The sequence below is a fragment of the Nyctereutes procyonoides genome, unplaced genomic scaffold (genome assembly GCF_905146905.1).
Source record: "Nyctereutes procyonoides isolate TBG_1078 unplaced genomic scaffold, NYPRO_anot_genome, whole genome shotgun sequence".
Classification (NCBI taxonomy): domain Eukaryota; kingdom Metazoa; phylum Chordata; class Mammalia; order Carnivora; family Canidae; genus Nyctereutes; species Nyctereutes procyonoides.
Genome location: NW_026575151.1, coordinates 8,996,745 through 9,015,974, shown reverse-complemented (window position 1 = coordinate 9,015,974; position 19,230 = coordinate 8,996,745). Strand labels below are relative to the sequence as shown.

At 35.8% G+C, this 19,230-nt stretch overlaps 1 protein-coding gene and 1 non-coding gene across 2 annotated transcripts in view; one reads left to right on the top strand and one right to left on the bottom strand.

The window, feature by feature from the left end:
* The window catches only part of ANTXR2 (ANTXR cell adhesion molecule 2), a 156,736-nt gene that overhangs the window by 120,144 nt on the left and 17,362 nt on the right, over positions 1-19,230 (bottom strand). Inside the window, exons 5-7 of the mRNA XM_055313078.1 lie at positions 18,690-18,797; positions 18,508-18,576; positions 17,649-17,729 (exon numbers count right to left, since the gene is read on the bottom strand). Coding sequence (XP_055169053.1) covers positions 17,649-17,729; positions 18,508-18,576; positions 18,690-18,797 — 258 coding nt within the window. The remainder of the gene's footprint in view (positions 1-17,648; positions 17,730-18,507; positions 18,577-18,689; positions 18,798-19,230) is intronic.
* On the top strand, positions 15,334-15,441 carry LOC129501901 (U6 spliceosomal RNA). Its single transcript, XR_008662842.1, has one exon. It is a non-coding gene; the product is annotated as a U6 spliceosomal RNA (small nuclear RNA).

Here is a 19,230-nt window from a genome sequence, read left to right as displayed (position 1 = left end):
CCCAGAAGTGGACCCTCAACTTTATGGTCAACTAATATTCGATAAAGGAGGAAAGACTATCCACTGGAAGAAAGAGTCTCTTCAATAAATGGTGCTGGGAAAATTGGACATCCACATGCAGAAGAATGAAACTAGACCACTCTCTTGCACCATACACAAAGATAAACTCAAAATGGATGAAATATCTAAATGCGAGACAAGATTCCATCAAAATCCTAGAGGAGAACACAGGCAACACCCTTTTTGAACTCGGCCACAGGAATTTCTTGCAAGATACATCCACGAAGGCAAAAGAAACAAAATCAAAAATGAGCTATTGGGACTTCATCAAGATAAGAAGCTTTTGCACAGCAAAAGATACAGTGAACAAAACTAAAAGACAACCTACAGAATGGGAGAAGATATTTGCAAATGACGTATCAGATAAAGGGCTAGTTTCCAAGATCTATAAAGAACTTTTTAAACTCAACAGCAAAGAAACAAACAATCCAATCATGAAATGGGCAAAAGACACGAACAGAAATCTCACAGAGGAAGACATAGACATGGCCAACATGCACCTGAGAAAATGCTCTGCATCACTTGCCGTCAGGGAAATACAAATCAAAACCACAATGAGATACCACCTCACACCAGTGAGAATGGGGAAAATTAACAAGGCAGGAAACCACAAATTTTGGAGAGGATGCGGAGAAAAGGGAACCCTCTTGCACTGTTGGTGGGAATGTGAACTGGTGCAGCCACTCTGGAAAACTGTGTGGTGGTTCCTCAAAGAGTTAAAAATAGACCTGCCCTACGACCCAGCAATTGCACTGTTGGGGATTTACCCCAAAGATACAGATGCAATGAAACGCCAGGACACCTGCACCCCGATGTTTCTAGCAGCAATGTCCACAATAGCCAAACTGTGGAAGGAGCCTCAGTGCCCATCGAAAGATGAATGGCTAAAGAAGATGTGGTCTCTGTATACAATGGAATATTACTCAGCCATTAGAAACGACAAATACCCACCATTTGCTTCAATGTGGATAGAACTGGAGGGTATTATACTGAGTGAAGTAAGTCAATCGGAGAAGGACAGTGTATGTTCTCATTCATTTGGGGAATATAAATAATAGTGAAAGGGAATATAAGGGAAGGGAGAAGAAATGTGTGGGAAATATCAGAATGGGAGACAGAACATGAAGACTCCTAACTCTGGGAAACGAACTAGGGGTGGTGGAAGGGCAGGAGGGTGGGGGATGAGGGTGAATGGGTGACGGGCACTGAGGGGGGCACTTGATGGGATGAGCACTGGGTGTGATTCTGTATGTTGGCAAATTGAACACCAATAAAAAATAAATTTATTATAAAAAATAATAATAAAGGGGAAAAAAGAAAAAATAAAGATAAATTCAAGATGACTTAAAAATGTATTTTCTACTCACGTCTAATATTAAAGAAATCAAGTTACATCAAGCAGAAACTAAGAATAGCTGAAGATTGGGGATATGTTGCAGTAAATTGTATAATATACTTTTATACCTAAGAATACACTTACACTAGTTTAATATATGTACTTATTTTTAAAAAATGAATCATATAGAAATGATATTACTGAATGGCAAAGTGACCCAAGGAACACATTCACGGAAAGACAAGCAGTTTAGACCATGAGTCCTAAAAGTGGCATCACCATTTGAAGGAATCCAGCTGAATTCCCCACAGGACATTACGTGCCCTTCTCTAAGGTTTATTCCGATTTTTTGAAAAATTTCTTTGGATCTTATGTTCTATTAGTTGGATATATGAATCACCTCTACTAGGAGACAAACTCTTTGAGCATAAAGATAGGACAGTGTATTGTACAATCCTTTCAGGACCAGCACACTGTTTTGCATATGAAGTACAACCAATAAATGCTTAGGGAATACAGATTGCATGAATTAATGAGAATATTAAAAAATATCTATCTAGCAAGCAAATCAACAACCATTTCATGACAAACATAAGGCAGAATAAAGTTAATTTATGTGAAAAGGCATCTAGCCCTCCAAGAAAATGTGAGTGCAGGAAACCCAGAAACCCATGATTTGAAATAAGAGGTTCACCCAAACCATTTCGAAATGAAAAACAATCAGAGAGGGAATGACAATGTGTTGGGGAGGAAAGAAAGAAAGCATGTGCATTTTTAAAAAATAAAATTTGTCCTAAACTTGTTTTTTCCATCTAGAGTTTATCATGTTCCTGTAGTAAAATAACTGAAAGTCAAATAATTCAATGTTTGTATGCAGATAGTTTATATCATTAAATTTTTTTAAAAAATCAGTTCTATAAACATGAAGCAGTTCATGTTTATGAACTAATCTAGTCTCAAGACAAGTAATTGCACAAGTTCAAATGTTCAAGATATCAAAATAGGTCCATTATATTAAAACTGTCATCACTAAATGACAACCGATAGAGGACAAATATTTTAAACACTCTAGTTAATTTTTACTAAATTAAATACTGTTATTGATTGATTGAACATTGGATCAGGTGTCCCATCTATGATAATTGACGCATTATCTTTCATACTCTGCACTTCCATCATTTGTACAACAGAGCATCTTGTAAGGATGTTTCTTCAAATATGTGTTGCCATCTGTCTTCATTATATCTCAATAGAAACAGAAAATAGTTTCCACTGAAGGTCAGCCTTGGTTGACATCAGAGAGAGCTAATAGCACCATAGACCAAATTTAAAGACAAGCCAAATGCTATTAATAAAACCAGGGCACATTAAGTCATGCACACCCTAGATGCAAAATTACATCATTTCAGATTTTGAAATATATATATATATATATATATATATATATATATATATATATATATAAATTGGCAAAGAACTTGATGCTCACCATGAAAAAAGTATACTAGTGAAGCATCTGTTCACTCACAAGCATCTGTTCACTCAAAAAGTGATATTAGTGTGAAGGAATATTTACAAATGAAAATAATAGGTAATAGGTACATTATTCTCTACTCCCTACTTTTAAGTCCTCAAATATTAATAGGTATAACAAGAGTCATATTTACTGAAAGTTAACTCCCTAAATTTAGTACAAATATCAGTAGCCAAAAATTCAAAAGAATTTCTAACAATGGTAATAATAATTATCATTTGTTGGGAATTATGTTCCAGGCAGTATGCTAAGCACTTTATATGATTTTCTTCAGTTAATCCTCCTAAATCTTATGAATATATACTATTTTTATCTCATTATAGTTGAGAAAACTGAGGTTTTTAGAGAGATATTTTTAATTTTATTTTTTAAATAAGAACAATTAGTTTTTAAAAAGTAGAGCCAGGGGATCCCTGGGTGGCGCAGCGGTTTGGCGCCTGCCTTTGGCCCGGGGCGCGATCCTGGAGACCCGGGATCGAATCCCACGTCGGGCTCCCGGTGCATGGAGCCTGCTTCTCCCTCTACCTATGTCTCTTTCTCTCTCTCTCTCTGTGTGACTATCATAAAATAAATAAAAATTAAAAAAAAAAGTAGAGCCAGATCTCCTCAGGTTTGATTGACTCTAAAGCCTGTTCTAACCAGTGCACTCTGACAATCTAACATTACAAAACTCTAATAGCTAACAAACTAGTGAAAATTTATCTGCCTGTCTTGACCAGATTCCTTTTATACTATCAAAACCATCTGAAATCTATCTTATTTTTTAATCTTCAAAAGTATGTCACTAAGCTTTCACCTACATTTGTTGGGATTTTTAATAAATTTGTTTTAAAATGTCCAATTCCAAGGCAACTGGGTGGCTCAGTTGGTGACGTGTCTGACTCTTGATCTCTGCTCAGGTCTTGATCTCAAGGTCGTGAGTTCAAGCCTTGCATCTGGCTCCACGCTGGGTGTGGAGCCTACTTAAAAGGAAAAAAAAAATTCCAATTCCATTGATTTGAATAAATCAAAAATTCAGACCATATTCTGAATTAGTAACATATAAGAAATACAAATGCTTAGGGCCTTCTCTCTTTTGATTTTTTTCTGTCGTCTTATTATTGCTTTCTATCTCAGTGTTTTTCTGTATAGATCAAACACTTATTCATAATCCAGAACCTAAAAGACAAGAGAGGCTATACTAGAACAAGAGGCCCTAACTGTGCTGTGGAGGCACAATAGCCACTTAAAAAAAGAAAATCAAACTGTTTAGAAATTGTTATCTGAACACATTTTTTTTTCAGTCATAAAAGCAATGATGTCAATGGCATTTTAGGGTGTAAGGTTTCATACATTTCTAGAGCTTGCCTGAGTGCTGGGAAGAGAAAGGATATTCTGAGCCAAGCAGCAGAAGGTTGGGGTATTTTGTTTTGTTTTCTTTTGGGTTTTTTTTTCCATTTTTTCTGAACATGGAACAAACTTTAGGTCAATTTTTGACACAGAATAAGTTAGTCTTTCCCTCATATACAATCATTGTCTCACCTAGGTTGCTAGACAAACACACACATTCCTTTTCTAAACACAATCGGTATCCGGGTTTTCTACTGTGCAAAAGATTCCATTTCAATGTAGCTGTTCTCATCTTATGAACTCATTCATATAATACATATGAGTGCAAATATATGAAATGATGACCTTTCAAACAACCTAGATGGGGTTATACCCCAAAGAGAAATTTTTTAAACCACAAAAATCCCTATGTATGGAAATTCTGACAGCATAGCCATTCAGTAAAGCAAGAAATGCAAGCAGCATGAGGGAAAATGTTTTCTAAAAAGGACAATGAGGTCTGCTTACATGTCTGCCTGACAGTGTACTGTTGCTCTGCTGTTCTTTTCTTGGTTTCTTTTCCTTCTATATATATTTGTGAACCACAGAGTCTTTAAAAACTTCTTAACCTACAGTTGCACCCATGGGACACAGGTTGGGTAGGAGATGAAGGTGTGAACTCCAAAACAGAGAGGTCTAGACAGAGTCGCTGTTGGTATACACAACACCATCTACAAGACTTGTGTTTATAAGCCAGTACAAATCTATAATAGAAAAGAAGTTAAAATACATAGAATCTGAATTCTGATACTCTGTATAAAAATTCTATATTCCAACATGTTGGCCCAAACTGTGAATTAAATCCTAAAGATGGTTTTATATATTTAATCTCTATAATCACAGTTACTGTCCTTTCTCATTAACAAAACATTCTGTCCTATTTAAAATGTATTTGTCTTGAGGCACCTGGGTGGCTCAGTCGGTTAAGGCTGGGACTTTTGGTTTTAGCTCAGGTCATGACCTCAGTGTCGTGGGACTGAGCCCTCGCCTGACCCCTGCATAGCACTGAGGCCACTTGGGATTCTCTCCCTTTCCTCTCTCTACCCTCGCACAACGCTGGCTCGCACACGCACACACATTTTCTCTCTCTCTCTCAAATAAATAAATATATAAAAATAAATAAATAAAAACCTTTTTAAAAATGTATTTGTCAGGACACCTGAGTGGCTCAGTGGTTGAGCATCTGCCTTTGGCTAAGGGTGTGATCCTGCAATCCCGGGATGGAGTCCCACATCAGGCTCCCTGCATGGAGCCTGCTTCTCCCTCTGCCTGAGTCTCTCTGCCTCTCGTGAATAAATAAGTAATATCTTTTTAAAAAACTGTATTTGTCTTGAATGCTCCCTTTAAACATATGATAAAAGGCCTGTCCTGCATTGTGATAACAAAGTCAAAACCCAAATATTTCCCCTCTTCCAAGTTGTTTGGGATAAAACTGTAAATGGAACAATAGTATTCACTCTTACAATTTATGATTATTTTCTGTTTCCTCTAACTGATTGTATATAATTTTAATTCCACTATTTGTGTAATTCTGATCATCAAAATACTCTCATTAGTTCGGCATACATGGCAAATACTAATTTCAGGAAATTTCTCTATTTGGCAAGGGAGGGGGATAGATTAAGATAAGGTTATTTGCCTCCCACTGGGTTAGTTTTTGGTCAGCAGTAAGACCAAATGCAGCCTTAAGAGTCAGCTCTGCCCTTGTGCCTGCTGGCCTGAGATTGTAGATGTTTGGCAGAAGATCAAAGTAGATCCCATTGCACTGTCCCTTCTCTGCAGAGTGATTTGAATGAAATATCAGAATGGTGTTTCACCCTAGCTACTCCAGGCATGTTCCAAATTAATTTGGATTGAGTCTATATCTAACATTATGTGATCAGGTCTCAGGATTTCACTCCAGGCCAAATTTACACACAAGGTAACAAGCGGCAGACGTGTACTCTGGAGCTAGAACTGGCAATACTTGCAGGAGCGGGACGTGAACCGTTGCAAAGTCAGACACAACTCTTTCAAGAATCCCACTGGTTACAAACCAATTTCTTACCTTTCTTGACAATAGAGTTACAATCAGATCTATATAACCACTGAATAATAATCAGGTAAAGTGACAGTATTATCAAGGAACCATCTACACCAGAAATAACCAGATAGCATCATATTTAATTTCTTATTTCTGAGATTTTTTTAAGATGCATATGAAACCATATATTGATTTGAGATCTTGTAAGTTCCTAAACATGTTTACATAATGAATACATGCTGTAATAGCAGATATGGGACATTGGAAGAAGTAATAAAAGCCATATTATGGCCTGAAAAAATACATACAATGTATATAGTTGTGGCCTATTTCTTCTGGCATTTAAGATAAAATGGGATTAATTGGCGGGAAACTGAGATATACCCAAGATAAAATTTAGCATGGAATTAGTTAAGATGGGGAAATGAAGACAACATATGATTTAGGACATGCAGTGTCTTTGAAGTTGATGTTGAACTTTGGAGAAGTAGCTAGGTTTTATGATTTGAAGATCAAGCATCAGTTAAAAAAAAAAACAACAACAACAAAACTTCCCACAACTAATATAAACCAAAACAGATTTCAAAATCTGTACTTTTTCCAATTTCTAACTGGCAATAGAAAGGTTATTATATTTGGAAAATAGGACAGAGCCCATTCCAGAAGAAACTAGGTAAATACTTTTTTAATGGATTATAATACCATATATTCCAAGCCAATCTAACATAAAAAGTAGATAATACAATATATTAAAAATAGCAGCTGCTCAATTAATGTTTATTGAATTAATTGAAAAGTAAATGTAAAACTTTCTAATAAAAGGCAAGACCATTTTGACTATAAGGCAAATAAATGAGGTGTGTAACACTGAACAGTTAAGCATGTAAAAAAATAAAGAGCTTAAAAAAAATACAGAGCTTAATTAGGCACTACTAGAATTAATCAAATCACATCTTCAGTTACATACAGTGAAGGGAAAACTTTTTGTATGGTACAAATTTTGGTAATCAATGGCATCAATAAGGCATTGAGCCAAATGGAAAAAAAAATTTAAGAAACAATAAAAACAACACGAAAAGATACATGAACTTAATACATGTGTCTTCTCAAGAAAAGAGGGCTAATTCTAGACACATGTGAAAAAAAGAAAAAAATTGAATCCCATCGACCAGTTTCCTTTGTGATCTCATTTGTAAAGGTCAATTCTAAATATTAAAGACTTTTCCTTAAAAATGGATTAGTTCACCACACTTATATTCAATGCACTACCTAGACATTTTTAAAAATTTTATTAAAAATTAAAAATATTCATTCTAGCAATAAATTTCTAAAACCGACTTTGGGTATATAATGTGATCTACAATACAACATTATAGATAATTTATAAGCACCCTAGGTATGTCCTTAACAGGTAGAAACTGCTAATTTTCATGACATACAGAATGTCAGAGAATATATCAGTAAGGATAATAATAAATCTAAAAAACAAGCATTTTTCTTCCTTACTCATTTGGCAGCTTTAAACACTACAGGAGTTCATCCTAATATGAAGGATTCCAAGTTTATACCTCATACGGAAGGTCATTATTCCCAAGGTCGCAACAAAATGAAGCCTTAGTAATTAGCCATAGGTACACATAAAATAAGCAGCTAAAACAATTGTAAGGATATTTTCACAACCTTTCCTTGTTTGCTTTTTAGATTTCAATATTCAGATGATCGTTATTTTCTTTCTGGCTGTCAAACACCCCTATCAAACGTCTTTTTTAAGTGGTAGTATTTAAATGAAAAACAAATATAATTTGTAATCATGGGGCACCTGGCTGGCTCAGTCCATAGAGCATGTGACACTAGGTCACAAACTTGAGGGTTCAAGCCCCATGTCAGTTATTACTTTAAAACTAATTAAATCTGGGGCACCTGGGTGGCTCAGTGGTTGAACCTCTGCCTTTGGCTCAGGTTGTGGTCCCAGAGTCCTGGGATCCAGCCCCCACATTGGGCTCTCTGCAGGGAGTGTGCTTCTCCCTCTGCCTGTGTCTCTCCCTCTCTGTGTGTCTTTCATGAATAAATAAATACAATCTTTAAAAAATAATAATAATAAAATCTTTTAAAACAAATTTTGTAATCACATGTTTTGGTTGAGTTCATTTTTTAAAAAATGCTTGGAGCTTCAAAATACCAGTTGCACAATACAGTGAGTGGGCTTTGCCCCAGCCCATTACGAAAAATAGATTCTCTCTTCCTTCTCAAGTGAGGGAGTTGTATAAGCACAAGTGACAAATATTTAAACAAACTTTTACTGTAAGAAGTCTAAGGAAGAGCATAAGTTATAATCATTGCCTTTTACTCTACTCAGCTCCAAACACAACAGAAGAATAGTTGTGATTATACTGTTGATGAAAATATGCCCATATCACAAATTGCGACACAAAAACCCCAAATAACATTTAAGTTCCTCTGCATCTCACAATTGCAATTTTCAAAACAAATCAAGTTAGAAGGGCTTCCTTTCCCACTACAACATAGAAATCTGCCAAAAATTGATTGTTATTTGAAACAGAAGTGTATCTGATTCCACCCTTTTTTTCTTTTTTTGGTTAGCACAAACTCCAAATAATCATTTAATGCTTCCTTAAAGGATGAATAGATTTCCATAAAAAGTACGTTGAAATTATGGATAAAGTTAAAACAAATATACTATTTGCTTTAGAATGTAAAGAAATTGAATCTCAACATAATTTTCACTCTGACACATATATTATTTCATATTGGTCTTACTTGACCACTCTTTTGTTTTATTAACTGAAACATGAAATCTATCTGTCAAGCATTCTAGATCTATCTTTGTTCTATTCGATTTCTCAAAATCCAGAGTGGCAAATAAAATATCTTCCTATGCCACAAGAACAGAAATACAAAGTCTTACCGAGTCTTCTATTAGTTTCATAATCAAACACCTATGCCTAAAAACAGTGAACTCCGAAAAGTCGAGGGCACCATGTTCATCTTTGTAACTCAACACCAGAAAAGTGCCTTAAAAACATTCAAAAAATGTTCAAAAACATTCAAAAAAATGCTTCCAAATAAATCGGGAACTGTTATATTTGAGGAAAAAATAAGATATAACTGAAAAATCATGCATTTTAATAATTTATACTGGTGGTAAATTTTAACTATTTTTTGCTCCTTTTCAATGTCCTTCTATTTGATTGAATTTGCTTTCAAGTAGAGGTGAGCCTCTAAGAGTCTTCTTTTATAGCCCAAACAAATTGATGCTAAGAAGTAAACAACTGGCACTTCATTTTGGCAATACAACCCAATGGCACCAGTTTAGTTTCATCTATATTCAGTATCAAAGATTCCTGGATAGTTTAATTTGGTTTAGTTCATGAAATATCACAAAGCTGTATTTATTAAAAGTAGATTTGATTTTCTTAGACTACAGACCCAACCAAATAAAGAAAAAGAATAACGTTATCATTAAGTAAAATTATCATGCAAATGCAAACAGAGCACTGGACTACGGACACAAGATTATAAAATTTCAGTACATAAAATGAATAACTTAAAACAAGCTCTCTACTTGCATTTTTTAGTTTATTCAAATTTGGAAGGAATGAATTGCCTTAGTAGAGTATGTGTCAAACATATTTTAAAGGTATTTGAATATATGGACTGTAATAGCTATTAAATTTTTGTCCTACCATGAACAGTTTTTCACCCTTAGATGTGTATGAACAGTGTTTCCTTTGTATTGACAAAACTGTTCTCCACTCTATGGGGTCCTAGTGAGGCTATGGATCATGATGCCTTCTCCCTCTTTCTTCCCCATGAAGCCAACCTCTTGTCACCGGGTAGGCATGTTACTCAGGCCAGCCTAAATGTTAACAGGACTGAGCACCTGACTCAATTGAGTCACTCAGAGTCCTCATCTGGGACAGACAGAGTATTCTGATGCTCCAAAAACGATAGCTCTCTCTTTCCAATGTGCTTCTAATTGAGGCTCATGAAAGCCTGAAACTTTTGATGAAGTTATCTTCATCTGACACTCATTTGAACAAGGAAAAAGAATGAAGCGAGTAAAATCATAGGTAAAATTTACAAAGAGAGATTTTAAGAACATAGATTGGTTCTCTGGATCCAAATGTACTTGAGGCAATTTCCTCCCTATAGACCACCTAGTCATATAGGACAATAGCTTTTTTCCTCTTAAGCTGGTATGAACTTGGGTTTTGTAACCAAAGTCATGATACAGTGGAATACAAATACGATGAAATCAAAGTTATACAGAATCATAAATCAATTCAAAATACAGGTTTTTTTAACGTGTAAATACACCATAACTGTATTTTAAAACGTTCAAAAAGCACAGATTTCATTTACTCATTCACTGATAAATATGAATTAAGCAATAACTACTTACCCAATGCTCTATTAGGGCACTGGACAAAAAAAAAAGGAAGAGGATGAATCACAGCCCCAACCATCCTATCATTAATGTGAATGATGTTATAATAAGACACTTCATCTATATTCAGTACCAAAGATTCCTGGATAAATAGAAGCCAAGAAGAAGCTGACTTATGGTGAGCCTCATGTTATAGCCAGTCTTTTTTTAAAGAGTCCTAGAAACTGATTTCCAATTTCGAAAAAGTCCTACCAGTTTGTTTGTTTTTTTCCTGTGAATGTATCTTTACAGTTAGCTCAGACTTCAGATTTTTTTTAATCAAACCATGACTTTATAAATAGAGATTTCCACAACTAAGTCAGCATTCATAGCAAAACCTGCTAAAATCACTTGAACTGATGATGTCTTAGCAGAATGTTCATTAGGTTCCTCTTCTATGAAAATGATTTCCTATAAAGAATATGATTTTGCAGTGTCTTCTCATTTCATTAAAACATAATGTAGACACCTTTCTTAGAAACTTTCCAAAAAAAAAAAAAAAAAAGGGAGAGAGAGAGAGAACACACAACAAAAATAGACATTACTGAGAAAAACAATTTGGTGCAAAGTTCAGATGAAGCTTACATTTCCAGCACTTAGAATGAAGTTCTTTTTTGAAATGTATATTGCACTTTTTTCCCTTTATAAACAATCTATTTCAGTTTTACTTAAATTTGCTACATGTATGAGTGATCGTCCCCTCCTATTTATGCTCCTCTATTTCCCCATTAGATATTTAAAAATTCTGGCACTGGCTGCCATCACCTAGGATATAGTGTTCTTAATTCTTTTGGATCAGAGTTATTTATAAAACCAGTTTCACAACAGATTCATCTCTTCTGCTTAATACTTCTGAGGTACTGTATCAAAAAACAATTGTGCAAGTAATTGCAGAGTACAACATCCCAAGGTCTTGATTTTAGGCGGAAAAAAGAGAGAGGGAGGTTTTCCACATAGTATTTTTATTTTTATTCTTTCCATGTTATTCACCAATCTGTGGTTTTGTTTTATTTTGAATGCTACCATCCACACAGCACTGCCTAATGAAACACTGAACCACATGGTATTCACATGTCAGTCTGACTAGTTCAAATAAAATTTCATTTTCTTTTTTTTTAAGATTTATTTATTTATTTATTTATGATAGACAGAGAGAGAGAGAGAGAGAGAGGCAGAGACACAGGAGGAGGGAGAAGCAGGCTCCATGCCGGGAGCCGGACGCAGGACTCGATCCTGGGACTCCAGGATCACGTCCTGGGCCAAAGGCAGGCGCTAAACCGCTGAGCCACCCAGGGATCCCCTAAAATTTCATTTTCAAACAAAAGCCTTGCAATCACCTTTCCAAGAAACCAAAAATAATTGTTTAGCATTTTAAGACATTAAAGATAATCTAACGTGGATAATAGAAGAATTATATCCTGTGTTTGCAGGCAATGGGACGGGAGAAAACACAAGAAGAGGAACAATGAGTCAATTCTGAAGTTTTCTGACTTGAACATTTCCCGGGACTTCACATCCCTAACGGACATTCCCCCCAGGGACTTCCCAGCCCCAATTCAATGTGTCCCTCAGCCCTTCTGCCGACCCCACCGAGTCCCCTAGCACTCCGGCACCCTCTGTAAAACAGATCGCCCCCTCCCTGCTTCCAGTAATTCAGAGGAGTCGGGGGCAAAATGCCCAAGTTCCATTTGACTCCCCGCTCCGTCCTTTTCATCTCATATCCAGTGATCTCTCAGGTTCTATGAACTTTTCAAGGTCTCCCAAATCCACCTTCTTATTTCCAGTTTCACCGCCATCACAATAATAACAACAGCAGCTAATATTTTCCAGAGCCGTCAGAGCCTGGCTCAGCAAGAGAAACGTTTTATCCCTGGAGGCTCTGCCCCACCCTGTTCCTAACATGATTCTGACCAGGGTAGAGAGTTTATTACGTTTTCCTTGTGGTCCTTAACCCAGTTTTACTGGGAATCTAGAACCTAGAATCCCAATACCTAAAATAAGCCCCAAGGAGCTATGGCCCATTAAGATGTGGTTTCCCCCTTAACAACTATGTCTCTATCCCAACAAGAACCGTAGCTCTTTTCTAAATGCAGGTTCCTGAAATTCTACATAGTGTTTGTCACGGTAATACTGAATCTGCTTTCCCAGTTGTTGGCTGGGCCCAAGCCCTAAGGCCTGAGGATTCGGAACTAGGGCACAGCCAAGTATTTGATTTTGGTTAGCTACACCATCTAGACATCCTTGTAGTTATGCTCCACTTGTTAGATCTGATCCTCCCGTGTATCCATGTCATGCCCTTTTAGACCTAAGTCATTGATTACTTAGAAATCCGGCCATCTCTCTCAGTGGACTGCCCTGCAGAAAGATCAAGAACCTCATCATACATGGTCCCAACTTCCTGACATTCGTAGCTTCCCAGCAAATGTTTTCAAGCCCAGCCCTTCTGAGTTAGACTGTTCTTAATCATGAACTCATTTATTTCACAAAACAATCCAATGAAATAGAACTGTCCCCATTTGACTCAATGAGAATCTTAAACTTGGAGAGATTACATGGTATAAAGTACAAACATCACAGAGCTAGGCAGGGGCAGAGTTGGAACTCACACTCAGCTCTTCCTATTCCCAAATTCATACCGTCGTTCACTGTATTAGGTTTCTTTTCACCATGTCTCTCACAAGGACTATTGCAAGAGACTTTTGACACACCTTTCCATCTTCCAAATTATCCTATGTATTCCCACAAGAATATTCTTCCTGAACATTCTCAGCTATCACATAAATCTCATCCCTCTGATGCTTTTCCATCCTTCTCTGAGTACTTAGGAAACACATGCCAATTCCCCCATTCAAACGTTTGAAAGTTTCCATAATCTGGATCCAGGCCACTTGTCAAGGTCTATCCCTCGTATTCCTCCATAATCCAAGCCAGGCCACACTCCCTCCTATGCCTCAGCCACTCAGCCCAGGCTCTTTCTGAAGTTCTATGTTCCTTGTTTCCAATTTACTCCAATTGTCAGAGCACAGTTCAAACTGCACCACCAAAAGTCTCCCATGACTTCATATATCCAAACTTATCCCATCCTTCTGTTAACTTGACTCTCACCATATTGGCATCTTCACACAAACTGCAAGGTAGGATTCCTCTCTGTCACCCAGAGTCACTTGTAACTCACTGAACTTCCTGGCTTCATTTTTATCCCCACAGTTTATAACTCTTGTAGTGACCACTATATTCCAACCCTCAAGTCATCACTATTTTCAAGCTCCTTTAGAACAGAGAATTTGTCTTATTTAAGTTTACATCCTCTCTTGCAAGCTTGACGCAGTGCCCTAAGCATGGTTAGAGCTCAATAAATGAGTGGATGAAAGAATAAGGTAGATAATGGATGTAGGGGGAAGGAAGGTGAAAAAGAGGAAAAGTTTTTCACCAGCACCTACTTGATCTAATAATGAATTTTAAACTTTCATATTCCAATTAAGACTGGAGATTAAACCAATATTCCCAAAAGTGTTACATATCATGTTTGCCTAGACAGAAATCCAAACATTTTGAAATGTCCCATTTCATTCCAAATCAAAATAAAATGTGAAAATGATTTTCTGAATCAAATAAATTTTACAGAAGGCATTAAATTGTTAACATGCAAAATGTTCATAACAAAGGCCTTTTTAGTCACTCACGTTTGAAGTTATAAAAGATAGAACTGCTATAGTGTTTTTTTTATTTTAATTACAATGAAGGAAGGTTCCAAAATGAAACTCCTAACCTTGCTGACTAAGAAGTTGATTCTGAAAAAAAATGTGATTTACAGTACGAGGACCAGACCATCTAGGTCACTGGATTTTGGTGCCCAGTGGAGGGAGAAAAAAAGAAAACGAGAGTATCGGCTTACATTTTTTTCTAATTAAAGATTAACTTCAAAGAAATTAATTCATTTGACAATAAGGTCAGATATATTTGAACAATCTCTAACAAAATAATAATAATAATAATAATATAATAATAAAACTCTCTCTCAATTTAGCAAATATTTGCCTTCAAAGTATCAGACATCTGAAAGACTTAAATTTTCTGATAATTTACATTTGCTTAGCATTGCATAAATCTATTCCACAGTACAATTTTCTCCACTAGTTTGTTAAATCAAAAATAAAGGGATAGTCTCTTCCTCTCTGCCCTTACCCTGAAAAACATAGAGGACATTTGTTTTAAATACCAAATATAATTTTTTAAGATAAGATGGTACTTTTGTAAGTATCAGGTGCAATTCAAATTTAAGGCAGAATTATAGCTTTTGTGTATTATCAGACATGGAGCAAACTCTGCCTTGAAGAGACATAAAGTGCTTGAATTGCCTTAAACTTCTATAAAGTAAGCAAAAATCCCAACCTACCATCACGTTGATAAAAATCTCAAACATTAGTGAAATCAACTTAGGTTGTAATGATTTCATTTGTCTACCTGTCAACTCTGCCATGTTACTACTTCCCGGTTTCCCTGAGGATAATTTACTCCTCCTTTTTTGACAGAAAAGCAGAAGTTTAACTATATTAGAATGAACAGAGCTCTCTTCGGCAGCACGTATACTAAAATTGGAACGATACAGAGAAGATTAGCATGGCCCCTGCACAAGGATGACACACAAATTAATGAAGCCGTTCCATATTTTTTATAAAACTCAAAACCCAAGAAACAAACAATCCAATCATGAAATAGGCAGGGGACATGAACAGACATTTCTCCAAAGAAGATCTCCACATGGCCAACAAGCACATGAGAAAATGCTCCGCATCCCTTGCCATCAGGGAAATACAAATCAAAACCACAATGAGAGACCATCTCACACCAGTGAGAATGGGGAAAATTAACAAGACGGGAAACAACAAATGTTGGAGAGGATTTGGAGAAAGGGGAACCTCTTGCACTGTCGGTGGGAATGCGAACTGGTACAGCCACTCTTCCTCAAAGGGTTAAAAATGGAGCTACCCTACTACCCAGCAATTGCACTACTGGGGATTTATCCCAAAGATACAGATGCAGTGAAAGATTGAGACACCTGCACCCCAGTGCTCATAGCAGCAATGTCACAATAGCCAAACTGTGGAAGGAGCCTCAGTGTCCATCGAAAGATGAATGGATAAAGAAGATGTGGTCTATGTATACAGTGGAATATTACTCAGTCATCAGAAAGGACCAATACCCACCATTTGCTTCAACGTGGATGGAACTGGAAGGTATTATGCTGAGTGACAGAAGTCAGAGAAGGACAATCATATAGTTTCACTCATACATGGAATATAACAAATCGTGAAAAGGTATTATAAGGGAAAGGAGAGAACTGAGTGGGGAAAAATTAGAGAGGGAGAAAAACCATGAGAGACTCCTAACTCTGGGAAATGAACAAAGGGTTGCCGAAGGGAGGTGGGAGGATGGGGTAACTGGATGACGGGCAATGAGGAGGGCACATGGTGGGTGAGCACTGGGTGTTATACTACATGTTGGCAAATTGAATTTAAATTTTAAAAATGTAAAAAAAGAAAAAAGAATGAACACTATACCCATTGGTATAGTATTCCAAAGGGAATAACCCAGAGAAGTCTCCTCTCCTCCCCACTATAATTATAAAAATAATTGCAAATCCCCAAAAACAATAAATTCTATTTAAAATACAATCCAATGGTTTGTTTATTTTCAGGATCAAATTATGCTCCCTTTTGCATTGTCCATCTGTTTTCCTGTATTTTAAACCAAATCACAGAGTACCTTGAATCCAAATATAAATCCATAGAAATATTCAGAGAAATATGAATACAAATATTTCCTATTTTTTACATTGCAATTTTTTCCAAATACTAAACATAATTAAACTCCTAAAATAATAAAATTTCTGTTCCATTCTGTATTTACATTCGGCCTGTCCACTAGAAGTACTGATATGTAATAGAACCAAATCATATTTTTTCTTCAAAAAGCTCCGTGAATTAGGGGGAAAAAACCTACATGCTACTTAAAAACAAAACGAACCAATCTCACTGTTTCTGAAAAACACAATCTTTAAAAAGAAATTTTAAATGTCCAAAGATATCGAGACTTATTTTTTCCTTCAGTTAATACCTAAAGATTAAAGGGAAAGCTTTGGCTTAGAGAATATATATTATTCACTTCCATTTTAGGATGGTGTTTACCAAAATATCATAAATACTTAATAGCAACTGTTCCTAGTGCTTCTAGAAAAAGGCAGTAAAATGAAACATAAACCTCAGCTTTGAAAGCCTAGGAGTTTTGCTTTGCATTTCATCATCATACTTCCCCTTACCCTCTTTAGGGGTGCCCCAATTCTAAAATCATCAGAGAGTGCAACTGAATTCCAAACAGAAATATTATGAGCTCCAGTGAAACTATTAATCATTAAAATGGAAAGAACAACAGCAGTCAAATACTCAGCCACTGTGCAAGGTGTCTGCTTGATAGCTAACAAACGCCATTTTTGGAAGAGGGAGAAATCACACATTCCAATCCAAATTTTTATTTTATACTTCTTCTCTAAAGCCTATTAAACTTTCAAGATATCAAGACAGGAACTCCACGCTCAAACGGTGGAAGTGTCAAAGACTGTTTATGAAGATCCTAAACTTGAAATCTCAAACCCAAGCTCACAGAGTTAAATTTATAAGAATTAATACCAACCATTAATACAAACAAAATCCAGACAAAATCCAGATGTTTAGAATTAAGCCATGTTCTCAATACCAAACAAACTACTTCTTAATCTCTTTCTTCAAGATAATGATCACCTGAAGGGATATCAAGATTACTTCTTGTGTTTTAAAATGTATCTAAAATCATAAGCCTTTCTTACTCCCAGAAAAATACTCACAGAATTAATTATTCCTTTAAGAGCTTGAAATCCACCCTTGACAGGAAAAACTTGTTCCTTGGAATCAGCAATTCTTTCCAGCTTTAGGAAAACGAGGAACATTCAATTAACGGGTAGTTGAGACATACATTTTATACATTTCATTATGTTTCAGTTATGTTCATCTGGAAAATTACACCACAGGATTAATTCACCAGTGTAGTCTGTCAGGAATTGAAGGAGATTACACTAGTGTTATTCTAAATGTATCACAATGAAATGAATCAGCCACAACCCCTTTACACTGGCCTCAAGTTTGAAACTCAAAACACTACAGAGCTCTACTAGCCAAAAATGTCATAAGACACAGAAATCTTAGTTATGTTCAACCAAAAATTTAAATGTAAGACCATCTAGTGAGCAGGGAAAAAATTAATATATAAACCTCCAAAACTTATGAAAAAATTGGGGTTTTGGAATGAAAACTATTAAAAATTTCCTCTAAACAGATTTCCCAAATCCCTGCACTCCTAAGTGTCAAGTTTTAAATCAAACTAAAACACCTAAATAAGAATAAGAATAATAATAATCTTGTCCGTTGAGTTCAAAAAGGAGTATTCATATTATTTCAGTCCAAATATGTGACCATAATATTACTTCCTCTGAACCAAATGAATATTCAGGAAATTTTAGAGTGTTGTTTTCAGCAATGAAACCTCTCAAAATCAGACATAATTGATGCAGAGTTCAAAATAATTTTATAAAAAATCTTTAGCAACAGATTAGTGTCACAGTAGGTCATCAGTGAAAAGAATTTGATAAAATACCCTTAAGATGATGATGTAATTTAGATTAAGGTTTGCAGATCCGCTGTACTCACCTGAGCTTGTTCAAAGTCAAGGACACCAACACAATAAACTCTAGCCCCAAATGACCTGGATATCTTTGCCTATGAGGGGGGCGCAGAGAGAGGGGTGCATTATTCCAATATCGGGCTATGAATACAGAGACACACAGCAAAGTACACCAGGGTATAATGAACAGTTTCAGTTCAACACTCACCTCTTTCTCTGCATATGATGGCACCAGACCGTCCAACTTACCATCTGTCAGAGCAATTATGATGCTGGAGGTTTTTAAGCCTCCTGCTTTCTGAATTTGTTCATTTGCCTGAAAATGAAGAATAATTATCTCACTAACAATTTCTTCTTAACTTTTAACCAGCATGTTTCATCAAGCTGAATGTATGAATCTGACAAAATCAAAATATTACAGACTGGCTTTGAAAACAGGGTATTTTGACTATATGTTGGCAAATTGAATTTAAATAAAATATTAAAAAATAAAAAATAAAAGAGTATTTTTTGTTAGCTATTTTATTTGAAATATGCATATATTCACATTATAAAGCAGTTACAATTGGGTGTAAAGAATATAAATTTTAAGCTTTGATTGACTAGTCTGAAAATAAGCACACAGAAAATGAAAAATTCCTTAAAAAGCCAAATGCTATCCAAATTTTTCTTATCACCATGGTAAATCAGTCTCCTCCTTAGAACAACTAAAAGCATTTTTAAAAAAAATTTTTAAAGATAAACCTGTA